The following is a 13,581-nucleotide window of genomic DNA, read 5'->3' as shown; positions in this document are numbered from 1 at the left end:
CTATCCCAACTCGACAAAGATCTTAGTCCATCCAGCCACTTAAAAACCATCCTCTCGAGCGAGATAAGTCAAGATCTCGACCTATCTCACTCTCTCTCGTTGTCTCTCAACTTTGAACTTGCCGAAACCACTCCAAAGCCTCATTTTTGCTGGATTTTTTACGGATCGACACCGAATCATCACCTACAAAAATGTTTAGCACATCTACATCAAGAAAGGAAGATGAAACAAAGCCATTTAAAGGAGTTTTTCAACCAAGGCCACAGCAATTATTCATGGGCACAAGCCCAAACCGCAAAGGAAATCCTGAGGCAACAAACTGTAAAGTACGAGTCATACCCAACACTTCTATTATGAACTTAAGATTTATATGGAATTTGTGATGGTTGTATTATTGTACTCTCAAAGAGTCAAGAATGTGATGTTGCATTGTACTCGTATGCATGGAACTCTGTTGGTATTTAAGTTATTTAATGTATCTTATTACTTGCTTTTCATTTATATGTTCTAATGGTTCTATATTTCATGTTTTATAACCTTGCATGTTCATTTATGCATCATTTCTATTTCACACTTACGATCGAGTTTGAACTCATACTTAGGATTGTCTTCTTACAAATCTAAAACCACCACCATGTTTAGAAGGCCTAAAATAGGTCAAATACCAGACCCTCTGAGATGGGCCCTCGAGTTAAACTCGAGTTGGCCCGGGAAAAATACCAAATCTCAAGCAAGATCTCACTTTTTCTCAAAGGCAAGTTTGCCCTTGAGAGTGAGATCTGGTACCATGGTTCTAACAATGGCAACCAAGGCTGTTGTGTAGGAGGCAAGAAGAGAAGAAGACAGAAGAAAAGGAATAGCAAAATTCTAGCAAAGAGGGTATTGCCACAGTCCAAAGGATCCAGGTGAAGCCGAAAGCAACCGAGGTGGTCACCTCCGTCTCTGGTAGTAGTGGATGATGGATGGACGTATGACGTCCCCAACAAAAGTCCAGATTTTTTATGTTAGTCATTAAAAGATCAGATGCAAATCATGCACCCCAATTTCTGGTTAATAAAAATTAGAAGACAGAACAGAAAATCAAGAACATATGCTATTCAAGTGAGCAGACCTAGAAATTTATACAAAATTCCATTTCAGAACAAAAATCAAGAACATGTGCTATTCCAGTGAGCAGATTCAGAAATTTGAAAAAATTTCCATTGCACAAGAAACCTCAAACAGATCAGGAATCTAGAATAGGAAAAGAACTAATAGAAAACAGACCCGAGAATTCAGATCCGACTCAAAGTCTGGCCGAACACTATGCTTGAGATAGAGAATGGTAGGCTAAAATCAGCGTCTAATACAAAAGGTTGAAAATGGAGATTCAGCAGTCTCCCACCATATAGAAAGATAAAAACAATAACATTTACTACCCACTGCATTTAACAGTTGCAATCACCACCAACCAACTGCTGATACACCACAAGACTGTTGAATCACATCAATAATAGAACTGCAACATCAGAGAACTCGGAATAGCCATAGCTTTTTGAATGAACTCTAGTCCACTCAAGTTACTTCTCTGAGTGCCCTTTGATCTGCATCAACTATTGTTCCAGGTCTCATGAGATACTCAGTGATTTTCTCAGGTTGACGAGGGTAGAGTCAAGACCACATGTGATACCAAACATTACATGGTTTTTCAACCAAAATTTTGGCATCTTGGCCAAATATCTCATTTTGGCAAACAAGTTATCAACTCACTGACAAGATTTGGTTAAAAATTTAACCACTTCTTGGAAGCTTTTGACTATGGACGCAAAAGAAACTCCCCCACGCCCCATCCCAAAAAAAAAAACACTGCTGATTTTGTTGTGAAACCTTACACAACCAAGGTTGGCAAGTGAATTTTTAAAAACTAAGGGTTTCACTAGAATTATAGAAAGTTTATTCCTATTGAGTAATGTGGTTTTACTTCAATAATGTGATCTAATACTAAATATTATGAGACAACTTTGTCTATGTTTTTGAGAACCACCTGAATCAAGTGCCGATTCAAATGGTTCTCAAAACTGTCAAAGGCATCCAACTACAATACCAATTCACTTCGTTTTCTCACTCTCTTGATTCTTTCTTTCCAATTCCACAATGTTTTTTCACTCAGGCGCTCCCATGGTCTTGCATCATTTTATTATCAAAAACTTCAGCTTTATCATGGCTCCGATTACTGAGTGGAAATGGTTGCTGGTCCATATTGAACCAAAACTGAGTTAACCCAGCTGCATTACCGAGTTCAGTTTTTCTTTTACTCCTTTGGTACTTCTTTGAGTACCTTTGATCTTTATTAGAGAGATGCCCCACCAGCCCGCGCTGGGGGGAGGACATATTATACACAGTGTCATGAAGCGGAAGCAATATAATTGCAACTTGGTGATTGCCCATGGGAAATACTTAAACATTATACACATACATAGACATGCTTGCTTGTCAAGAATTTAGGAATAATGTAGTGGACACAGTCAGTGAGACACACCAATCTCCTTGTGACCCCATCTGAGGAAGAAAACAGCTTTACTCTTTGGGACCTATAGTAGCCAATTAACCATGCAGTGAACATCTACAACTTTATTTATGTTCCCTGCAAATGCCCTAGGATGACATATATTACTCCCCAAATTATCTAAGGAGTTCACAGTATTTTCTTCAAAGACATCATATAACAGGAAAACCATAGATTATAGGAAGCAGGAAATTTGAATTCCTACTCCATAGGACACCACATTGGAATGGGGATAATCTCTCTCTAAAGCTTGTGTATAAAGCCTAATTTATTTCAAGAATATCTAGATTTTAAAAATTGATACACATATATGTTGCCATCATCCGCAATTGTTTCTGCAAAATGAACTAACCCTAAACCTAATATTCGTATTAATACATTACTAGATGGTTAGAATGTTGATAGTTCCTGAGTGCCTCCAGGCTAAACTGAAAATTCAATTAAAACTTCACAAATTAGAAAACATATGGAGTCCCACTGATGAAAGGGCAAAGAAACTAAGAGCACATCTGAATATGAAATGCTAACATAGAAATATGATACAAACAACTTATGGACAAGTAAAAGTTTTCTGTGACACCTGAGTTTGAAGAAAACTGATTCATAATTACCTAATGAAAAGCACATCATGAGTTCATCACTCACCTCTAACACCATAACACCGGATCCTTCACCTATCCTGTAATGTTAATGCAAGAGATTTCAACTAACAATATCAAATATCAAATCAAGTTGAAGAAAATATAATACAAAAATTTGATAACTTTTTCTAATTTCCCTTATTTAGGGTGGAACAGGAGGACAGGGAGGTACAAGGGGATTCAGAACTGAGATCCAACCCCCCAGAGCAAACCCATCACTTCAATAACCCATTTAGGGCTGATTCATGAATTGAAACCCATGAGATTAGAATTTGAAAACCAAATCTAAGAGGATACTTCCTTGAAAGTTCACAAATCAAACACACTCATCCAAAATTGAAGCTAATTCACAAAGAGCTTATATTACCATCTTTTCAAAGAAGTCAGTTTAAATGGAACTCAATCCTAACAGTGTTGGTTAGGGATAGTTTGTAGATGCATGAAATGTATCAATATAAACTATTAACCCTCCCAAATAAAATAAATAAGTCCTGAACTAGTTCCACTATCCACAAGTATCAGTGGGGATAATAGAACTTATATAGGTAAACCAGGTTCAAGTTGAAACTTCAAAATATCCCTAACTATCAAAACAATGTAAAGAGTGATATCATGGGCCAATTTGATATCAGTTTACTGGGAAACCAAGATCCTGAACCATGATCCAGTCGAACAAAATCAAATAATTTTTATCATTGGACTTGATATGACACAGAAAAAATGCCAGTGGCAAAAACGAAAGCTGTACCATAATGAATGCTCCAGATATATGGATATGGTGTAATGGAGAGAAATAACAGATGCTCAAAACAGAGAAATGGGCTCACCCAAAATTAGAATCATCACAATTTCCTGCAAGGTTATGGATGTCAAAATGAGAAAATTTTGGGATTTTGTGATCAAAGTGATGAAGATCTGGCACCAAATTGGCCAACATCCCTTTGAAATCCTATTAGGGTTGATAGAAATGGGTGTTGGGCCTTTATTCAGAAGATTTGTTTGGTCACACAAGGGTCCATAAGTTCAGTGTTCAGGCCAAGTCCGAAAATAGGTTTTTATCTTACTTTAATTGGTCTAATTATGTAAATTTTACACAATTTAAATTATAAAGGCAAAATAGTCTATTTATGCTTTATCTTAGTTTATGTTATGTTTGATTCAGCTTAGGATATGATAAGGAGTCCTTTTTAAGTTAGTTATAAGAGTGCTACTTTAAATAGATCTCAAGATCATGGTTTTTATCCATGTCGAGACAAGACCCTAGTCGAGTCCAAAATAATAAGTCTTTAAGGCCTTTTGAACACATTGGTGGCCTTAGAATGTGGAAAATAACCCTAACTTGTCTTCTAAGTCAACCCTATGTCCAGTAGAGATATCATATTCAGTTTGACCATCAAGATCTCAAGATTGAACCTTTTACAACCATATTTTATTTTTACATATTTCAATCTGAGCATCCACAAGTTGTGAGTATTACAATGTCATCTCAACCCACGATCTCAGGCCCATATGACTCCCAAGTCAACTCATCACTATAGAGCACAGGTTTAATGTCACCTTCAAGTTGGTTTTATTGTTTTCATCTCAACCCCATTTTAAATATTCTATTTGAAAATTCAAATTGGGGAATCTTACCTTGTTGTAATCTTGACCTGAGATAATTTATGTTTTAAGATGTTAAGGAATCCCAAAAAAAAAAAATGTATGTGTGTGGTGGGGGGGGGGGGGGGGCGCGCCGCCCCCCCCCCCCCCCCCCCCCCCCCCCCCCCCCCCCCCCACACCCCCCCCCCCCCCCCCCCCCCCCCCCCCCCCCCCCTCCCCCCCCGCCCCGCCCCGCCCCGCGCCCCGCCCCAACAAAAAAAAAAATCAGACCCCCCCCCCCCCCGCCCCGGGGCCCTCCCCCCCCCCCCCCCCCCCCCCCCCCTTTTTTTTTTTTTTTTTTTTTCACACCCAACACGGGGGAGAGCCCCAACCCCCCCCCCCCCCCCCCCCCCCCCCCCCCCCCCCCCCCCCCCGCCCCCCCCCCCCTAGGGGGTTTCCCCCCCTTTTTTGCCCCCCCCCCCGCTCTTCTCCCCGCACCATCCTAAGCAAGGTTTAGCACATCTACAACAAGAACGGAAGATCAATCAAGGCCATTTGAAGGAGTTCTTCAACCAAGGTGAAATTTTTGCCCAAATTTGAATTTTTTTTTTTAAATATGTTTTAGAGTAGGTCTTTATATGTGGATAAAACATACGTTCGACATCTTGCTCTGATCTCCACTTTCATGGGGAAAATTTTGAATTTTCAGTTATTAATTTATTGAGAAAGTTATTAATTTATTGAGAAAATTGCACCAGCACCTCAAAATGAAGGCCTTAAAGCAATGACACCCACTTTATGTTGTAAACACAAACACCCCAAAATTGGATTTTCATTGGACACATTAGTCCAATTTGTCATTGAAAACCATTAAACCGTTAAATCATTGTTTATTTCTTTCAATTCCAAAAAATCCATATCAAATATGAAGGGGGGGGAATTCACTATTTATTTTCTTTCAATTCCAAAAATATCCATATCAAATATGAAGGGGGGGAAATAGTGATTTAACAATTTTTAGTGACAAATTAGACTAATTTGTCCAATGAAAATCCAATTTAGGGGTGTCTATGCTTTTCAAACATAAAGTGGGGTGTCAATGCTTTAAGGCCTCCATTTTGGGGTGCCAATGCAATTTTCAATTTGCTCTAATTTATTTGTTGAATTTTTGCATTTAAAAATACATTTTCTAAGAAATTAAAATTAAAAAGAAAATATCAAAAAATATTGTTATGAAACTTATTTTAATATATGTTAGATTCCATGGGAGGGCTACAACCTCATGGAGTCAAATTATTTCTCCTTTCTATTTTTCTCAATTTTCAAGTTTAATAATTAATTAAAATAATTCCAAGAAATAGCTTTATGTATAAAAAAATTATCAGTTTTTTTAAATGTTTCATATGTGTATTTTAAAAATACAACCATTTAATATAAGCATTCTATGTTTGTGTTCTTAAAACAAAGTGTGTTATTTTTGTTTTATAAAATTATTTCTATATGTATTTAATTAACCTAAAAATATTTTTTAAATGATTTAGTGTTTTTAGATGTTGGATATGTTATTCTATCAGTGTAATAGTTTAGAGTTGAATATGATTACCATGGTGGAATGGTTTAGTTGTTTACTTTGATTAACCAAGTTTGCTAAAGTGCCTTATGAAGTACAACAAACAATTACAGCCAATTTAAAAGAAGGAAGACAGAAGAAGGCAGCGAGAGTAAAACAGCAGGGGAGTTTGAGGAGGCAGCCTTACAAAGACCTTTTGAAGATGTTGATGAGGAGTCAGATGACGATGAGGACCCAACGAGTATAGGTATAGAGTCAGCAGCGGAGGGAGACAGGTGAAGGCTGCATCTAAAGCTAGCAGACAGTCCTTGCATTTTGATATTGTGAGGTACTATGAGCAGGCCAGAGGAGCAGGTGCATCTGGGTCAGGATCAGCAGCTCCATCTAGATTTCAGGAGTGAGGTGAGAGGTGAGAGAAGGAAGACCTGACATGGGAAGGAGCATGCCTACAGCAGGGTGGATCCTACACTTGAGCAAGAGCCCACCACCTTCAAGCAGCAGGACTTCTACCAACAAATCATCCCTCACATGTTTGGTAGAGGTAGTAAGGAGGATTAGGCTAGGGACGTAATCAAAAAGTTCATGTTCTACAACAACATTGCACCTAATGTAGACAAAAGTCCATATCACCAAGGGATGATTGATGCTACTGCTCAGGCAACTGTAGGGGTGAAAGGCCCAATAGCATGGGAGCTAATGAACAAATACGTGCCTAAGCAAAAGAAGCTAGAAGAGTACATAGAGACACTGAGGCCATAACGGTAGACATACGGTTATGTCATGGCTGATGGATGGAATGGTCTTACTAGATAGTCCATCATTAACTACATGGTGAACTGCAATGGCAGGACAATGTTCTTGAAGCCTATGGATGCTTCAAACAAGGTGACAAATTCTGACTACTTGTACAAGCTTTTGAGGCAGGTGGTCCTTGAGATAGGGGCAAGCAACACTATCCAAGTTATTGCGGATAACAGTGCTACCTACAAGAAGGCTACGGAAATGCTTATGAACAAGAAAAGCAGCAGGCTTCGGCTGCTGTTTTGGACACCATGTGCAGCACCCTCCATTGTTCTTATGTTAAAGGACTTGGGCAAGAGGAAATCGATCGGCAATGTGGTTGAGAGAGCAAGTCATGTGAGCAATTTCATATATAACCACGGTATGCCTTGCATATAATGAGGGATAAGTGTGGTGATCTAGTGAGGCCTAGTTTGACTATATTTGCCACCAACAACATGGCATTAGAAAGCTTCGGAAAGAAAGTGGTGGGTCTTCAACAGTTGGGAGCAACACAGTAACTATTCTTTCCCAGTCCACCACACACACATACAGATATGGTTAAGGACAACGAGTTTCAGTTAAAAATAAAAATTAAAAAAAAGAAGCTAAATCTTACACAAATCCATCTCTGTCACAATCAAACGGCCGTGATGCTTCATGTGGAGAAGAGTTATATTTAGTAGTCAAAGCTCTTGACCTGCATATGAGACAAACATTACCCCAATTAACAACCAGATGAACTTCATGTCCCCCCCCCCCCCCCAAACAAAAAAAAGAAACTCAAACCCCCTGAAAAAGATCATACTCATGATAAAAATAAGAATGCCACTAGAAAGGAACCAACTAGGCATGATGCAGCCTTGAATTTAGCACATTACAAGAGTTGTATCATGGGCATAAAAAATAGTTCAACAACCGTGAAAAAATTGCATCAGCAGCTAAGAAAGAATGCCAAGCCTTTCTAAATCAGCAAACTAACATACAAACTTACTGATGATTAGATAATGTAGTTCTAGATTGGAAAGGATCCAATTAGAAGCCAGTAGGTAGGATCTAGAATGAATTGGTAAGTTTGTGATGTGAACACAAAACTGTCCCTTGGCCGAAACAGTAAGTGAGGCCCACAAGAGGCATTCAAGAAGCCTCCCTAGGTAGGCTGAACCCTCTAAGAGGGGTATTTTGGCATTTTCAACCCTATTTAGCGGCAGGAGTTCATTCCAAAAAGCCAGTTTTAATTTTAGAGTTCAATTTTGTTAAAAAGTCATAATTTGAGTTAGTAGTTTGAGTAAGAGTCCTTGGTTCAGCACATGTCAACTAGAGATTTAATTAAATAAAATTTAGCATGTGCTAATTAGAGTTTCATTTCAGTATGTGCCAATTTTGGCCCATTAGATCTTTTAATTTTTATTTCAATGGTTGTCATTTATGTGGTGAGATCCTGATCTATAAATCCTACTTAGTGTTAAGTTCTTTAAGTAGGCTATAAATTAAGGCCTACTCTTTCTTTGTAAGTGAAGTCTGTTATTGGATGAAAAGTTATTGATTTGAGGCCTGTGGTTCCTGTTTGAGGGGGCCACAGCAGATTTTAGTAAGTTCTTCAATATTCAGCACCCTGCTTCAAGCAAGGTCAAGTTCTAGCATCTCTCCACAGCTTTCAACAATTTCCAGCAGCCATTGACAACCACAGCAGCTTTAACAAATACAGCCTCGCCACACCATGCTCTTGCCTCCCTACCCCATCACAAGCCCTAGAAGACCTCTCCCCTACCATTGCAGCCCTCCCCCACTCATTCCCCTGCAGGGACAGCAGCCCTTACCCCTATTTCACCTACATTAAAGCCCCCACAAGTCCCTCCCCTTCGTCCAATGTTCTGTGCAGGAATTCCTACCCCCTCCCACTGCTGCTGCATCTTGGCAGCAAGCATCCCAAGCCCCTACGACAATCTCAGCCCCCTCTCCCACCCCCTACAACCACTCTAGCCCTCTCCATCACCCCTCTCAGTCCTATGGCACCCCTCTCTCTAAGGGGTGTTAGGAGTCATTTGGGGGCTTTTGAACACACTGGTGATCTCAACATTACGAATAAATAGGGTAAATGAGAGTTCCACTAAGGACCTGAAGGTGGAAAATGCTACAGTGGAGTGGCCTATTCTACACATCATACACTCATTCAAAGTTAAAACAAGTCTTGTAAATTACATGTGTTCATAGTTGAATGGTAATCCAAACATCAAAGTTACAACTCAAGAGTCAAAACTCAAGATCCTATGTTCTAAGCATATCAGCTAGTCAAGTTATTGTCCTATGGGCGCACATCTAATTTCAACCAAAATCAGTACTCTGCTGGCTCATGTTTGAAATGAGATCTTGAAGACAGGAAAGTTTCTCTTCAAAAAAGAATTTTGTTATATTGTCATGAAGAACTCTACAGTTGTGTCTTCAACCTTCTTTGCTACAAACCCAAGCTTTTCACATCCTCCCTCGTCCTTCATTATCTCTTCAATGATTTCTTCTTGTTGTGGAACCATAATCACATCAACTGTCTCTTCCTTGACAACTCTAGCATTAACTTCCTAGTTCCTTGGAAGGATCCTAGATAGAAAGTCAGCCTAACATATTCAGGATATCTTTCACCGGCATAGTAGCATTCAGAGGAGGGGAACGGTAGTTGGAAATTGGAATAGCATTCAATCTTGAATGTCGTTTACGTTCTTACACAAAACATTTCAACCATTTGTGACATAGTTAGAAAAAGATACATCAATAATTAGAATGCTGTAGACCAAAATAACCACCAGGATGCACTCAAAATTGAATCATGTAGTGGTCTAATGATGGTAAGGCTGTCTATGAAGTTTGGTTAAGTTTTGATGACTAGAATGATGGTTATGAAGGTGGACAGAAAATAAAACTGTATGTGGTCATAGGCAATACAGAAGGTGAAGCAAATGAATGGATGGATTGAATGAAGGAGGTGGTGGGATGGAATGATCGTCTTAATAACCCAACAGAGTTAACAAATGGATGAAGGGCAATGAATTAGAAGGTTGCTGCAAGTACTCAACTCACAAAACAGTGGCAAGACACACTCAATTGGGAATTTGGGAGAATCAGCAACAAACATCCAGCAGTCAATGACTTGAAGAATCTGCAACAGCCTTCATGTTTTCTTTATAATAGCAGCAGTGTCTTGGTTCAACTAAAAAAAACTGCAGGACATGCTTTCACAGTTGCAGTCACAAACACAGTAATCAAAAGGAATCGAATTCAAGAGAAAATACAAGAAGAGAGCAGGTATCGGATGGGCTAACTGAGCCTTGGACCTCTCATCCATAGCTACCTTAGCCGTTGAAACAATTCTTTCTCAGACCAAACACTAGGGAGCAACCAATTGAAATTCCACTAAACAAGTCTTAATTTAGTATAATGGATGGGTCTACTTATAGCTTGGCTTAAGCTTCACATAATAGAAAGTGCCAAAATGACAAAACAAAAGCTAAGCAGCTAAATAGAAGCTTCACATAAATCCAGCTGCCAAACATCAAAAGAGAAACTCCTAAAGAAAACAAAATAGTAACTAAACTGAAAATAGAAACCACATAAGACTCTATTGCAGTCATATAACATAAACTTTCTTAAACTTCAAATGTAAAATAAAATATGGCATTACAATGGAATTTTATCCAGTTGATGCCTAATGGTCCCACAAGATCTCAAAAGAAAGCACCCCACAGAGGCGGTGAGTCTGTGACCCTGTTCATGTGAACAGTGTTTTGGGGTTTTATCTTCATATCCTGATCTACATCAGGATACCATCATGCCCTACTCTCAATCAATTTATTATGCAGTGATTTTTTGCTGGCAATTTTCATATGGACCAGCAAAGTTAATCTTTCTTTTTTTTTTTAAAAAAAATCTAAAAAGAGTTAGATGATAGTCAAATTTTCTTTGTCAGATTGTCCATCCATGATATTTTCTTATTATTGTGCCGAGGTTTCTAAAATAGTATGTGAAGATCAAATGACCTGGAAAGGTTATAATTGATTAACTTCAAGAACATCAAATCTGCAGCAAAAACTCTCAAAGGCATCAAACCTGATGAAAATGATGAAAATTACCTACAGAATCCTGCTATTGATAAAGCATCAATGCTAGACTCTGTTCCTCCAGCTACCACAACATCAGCATCTCCGAACTGGATCATTCTTGCGGCATCACCAATAGAATGTGCACCAGTAGCACAAGCTGTTACTGCAGCATGGTTTGGTCCCTAGAATCATGCTTTAGACTTTGCAACAATTACTTAATACTGGACATAACATATTGAAGTGCTGACAATATTGAAAACATATGATGATCCCAGGTTTGTTAAAGAATATAAGAAATAAACCAAATCTCCAGCCAATAACTTGTCAAGTAGATGATCCGACTATTCCATTGGTGGGTCAAACCATTTAGGAGGTACAATCCTAACTCAACACAAGTCTGACACAACAAACCACTTCGTTCATGGACCTTCCACAAAGTGATAATCTTTTTTCTTCTTTTCTTTTGATAAAGGGATTCTGGTGGATAAAATACATCATGCTCAAAAATATGAGCAATACAAGAAACGAACACCAACCGATATCAATCTCAATAAGTTTTACAAGTATGAATCACCAATCAACTAATGTAAATATTTACTACCGCAGAACATACTACGTAACCCACGCACCTGGAATCCATATTTGATGCTGACATGACCAGCTGCCATGTTGATCAATATACGTGGGACAAAGAATGGACTAAGTCGGCGTAATCGCTGCAATGAGAAAGCAAATTAAAACCCATTTACATTATTTTAAGAACTATATGACATACGCATGCAGTGATTAAGACCAACCAACCTTCTCGCAGATCATCTGTGCTGCATCTAAAATGTCACTAATGCTTCCAATACCCCCACCAATGGAAACGCCCTGAAGATTTTTACATTAGCAATTTCTAAAGGTACAGAGACTACCGAACAGCTCTGACGATATTATCATGTAATAGTCCAGCAAGTGAGCGCTCACCGTCCGTTCTCTCTCATCCTGTTCAGTCGGAAACCAATTTGCATCTTTCAGAGCTTCATCAGTGGAACACAGTGCATAGCCAATGAACCGAGCAATGGGTCTATCCTGAGTAATGAGGCAAACGAAGCTTGTAGTTTATTAGAATTGAGTTTTGAGTACTAAATCAGAAACATTCAACTGAGAAGTTATAAAAATGCATACAATGCAACAAGCTAAGATTGGTAAACAAACAAAGATAAGTAATAAATCTTGGGGAGGGGAGGGAATGAGCAACCTTTTGATTTTGCCACAAGTCCTCGTTAAATTCACACGGACCGGTTCCACAAGGAACAACAGCAGCAATTTTGGAAGGCAACTGATCAAACGTATGAACCTGCATTTCCTTATCGAACCCATTCATCTTAAGATCTTCAGGCGACAGCGCCCTGATTCCGCAATCACCCTGTACAAGTCGCTTCCATGTAGTTTCCACTCCACAACCCAACGGTGTGACCATTCCTAACCCTGCAAACTATGTTTCTAAAATCACATACAACTCGATCAAATAACATAAAGTTCTGATTCAATGCCGGGACTAACCAAGAGACCGGGGAAGATGGGAGGAAGTAGAAGGGATTACCAGTAACAACAACTCTTCGTTGCGGAGCAATTGGAGGTGGCCCAAACTTTTCAGAAGCAGAGGAGAAGCGACGACCGATGTGGATATGCGAGCGGATCAAACGAAACAATGAAATCATCGCCATGGCGAGGATGACCCTAGGTGCTCAAACGCCGAGCACTCTGTAGTCTGTTCTAAACCTACAGAGATGGTATCCATACGTCATGCCAAAAGACACAAAGTGTCCATTCGCACGTACAAACTTCCTCCAAAATTACCGGGTTCCCCAATTCCAAGAAATCTCAAAATTAACCCTTCTTCTTCTTCTTTTTTCATATTAGCAACTTTTTTTAATACTATAAATGAAATTCCATCCACAGGAGTGGAATCCACTACCTCTTCACTAAAAAAAAGTATGAATCTTACCACTCAATCAACCCGCACAGAATAGTATCTAACCATTAATTTTAATTCTTCATGAAACTTGACAAACGAATTAACAAAATGTGAAAGGGAAATAAAACAATTACGCTATAAATAGCAGCATAAACAGCAAAAGGGGATCTGAAAGTTTGATAATGCTGCACCCGAGCATATATTGGTGATGGTGCCTTTCTTCCTTTTAAGCATACCCGGTAGGATTGTCTACATAATGTTGGTGGTGGCTTTAATGTTGATTTGAACCAAGTTCTTTAATAGCTCTTCATCCAATTCATGGAAGAACTTCACATAGGGGTAGCAAATGCCCACGTTGTCTGATCAAAAGCTAACATCCAATACTTCAGTGGTTTCCTGAATCTGTCGTA

General features: G+C 39.0%; 1 protein-coding gene across 2 annotated transcripts in view; it reads right to left on the bottom strand.

Annotated features, from left to right (window-relative positions):
* LOC149002875 (Beta-ketoacyl synthase) overlaps positions 1-13,019 on the bottom strand; it is a 37,258-nt gene extending 24,239 nt beyond the window's left edge. The window contains exons 1-8 of one of the 2 annotated variants that reach the window (XM_089138901.1): positions 12,797-13,019; positions 12,452-12,681; positions 12,178-12,282; positions 12,010-12,081; positions 11,838-11,924; positions 11,239-11,390; positions 7,737-7,817; positions 3,191-3,224 (exon numbers count right to left, since the gene is read on the bottom strand). In XM_089138901.1, the coding sequence (XP_088995027.1) occupies positions 3,191-3,224; positions 7,737-7,817; positions 11,239-11,390; positions 11,838-11,924; positions 12,010-12,081; positions 12,178-12,282; positions 12,452-12,681; positions 12,797-12,920 (885 nt within the window). In that variant the 5' untranslated portion in view covers positions 12,921-13,019. Of the gene's footprint in view, positions 1-3,190; positions 3,225-7,736; positions 7,818-11,238; positions 11,391-11,837; positions 11,925-12,009; positions 12,082-12,177; positions 12,283-12,451; positions 12,697-12,796 lie in introns of both variants that reach the window. The other variant, XM_089138902.1, reaches the window with a different exon arrangement.
* Between the last annotated feature and the right edge of the window lie 562 nt (positions 13,020-13,581).

The sequence above is a fragment of the Hakea prostrata genome, chromosome 10 (genome assembly GCF_041222555.1).
Source record: "Hakea prostrata isolate BN-2017 chromosome 10, UWA_Hpros_2, whole genome shotgun sequence".
Lineage (NCBI taxonomy): Eukaryota > Viridiplantae > Streptophyta > Magnoliopsida > Proteales > Proteaceae > Hakea > Hakea prostrata.
The sequence above is the reverse complement of the archived record's forward strand: the minus strand, read 5'-3'. Positions and strand labels throughout refer to the sequence as shown.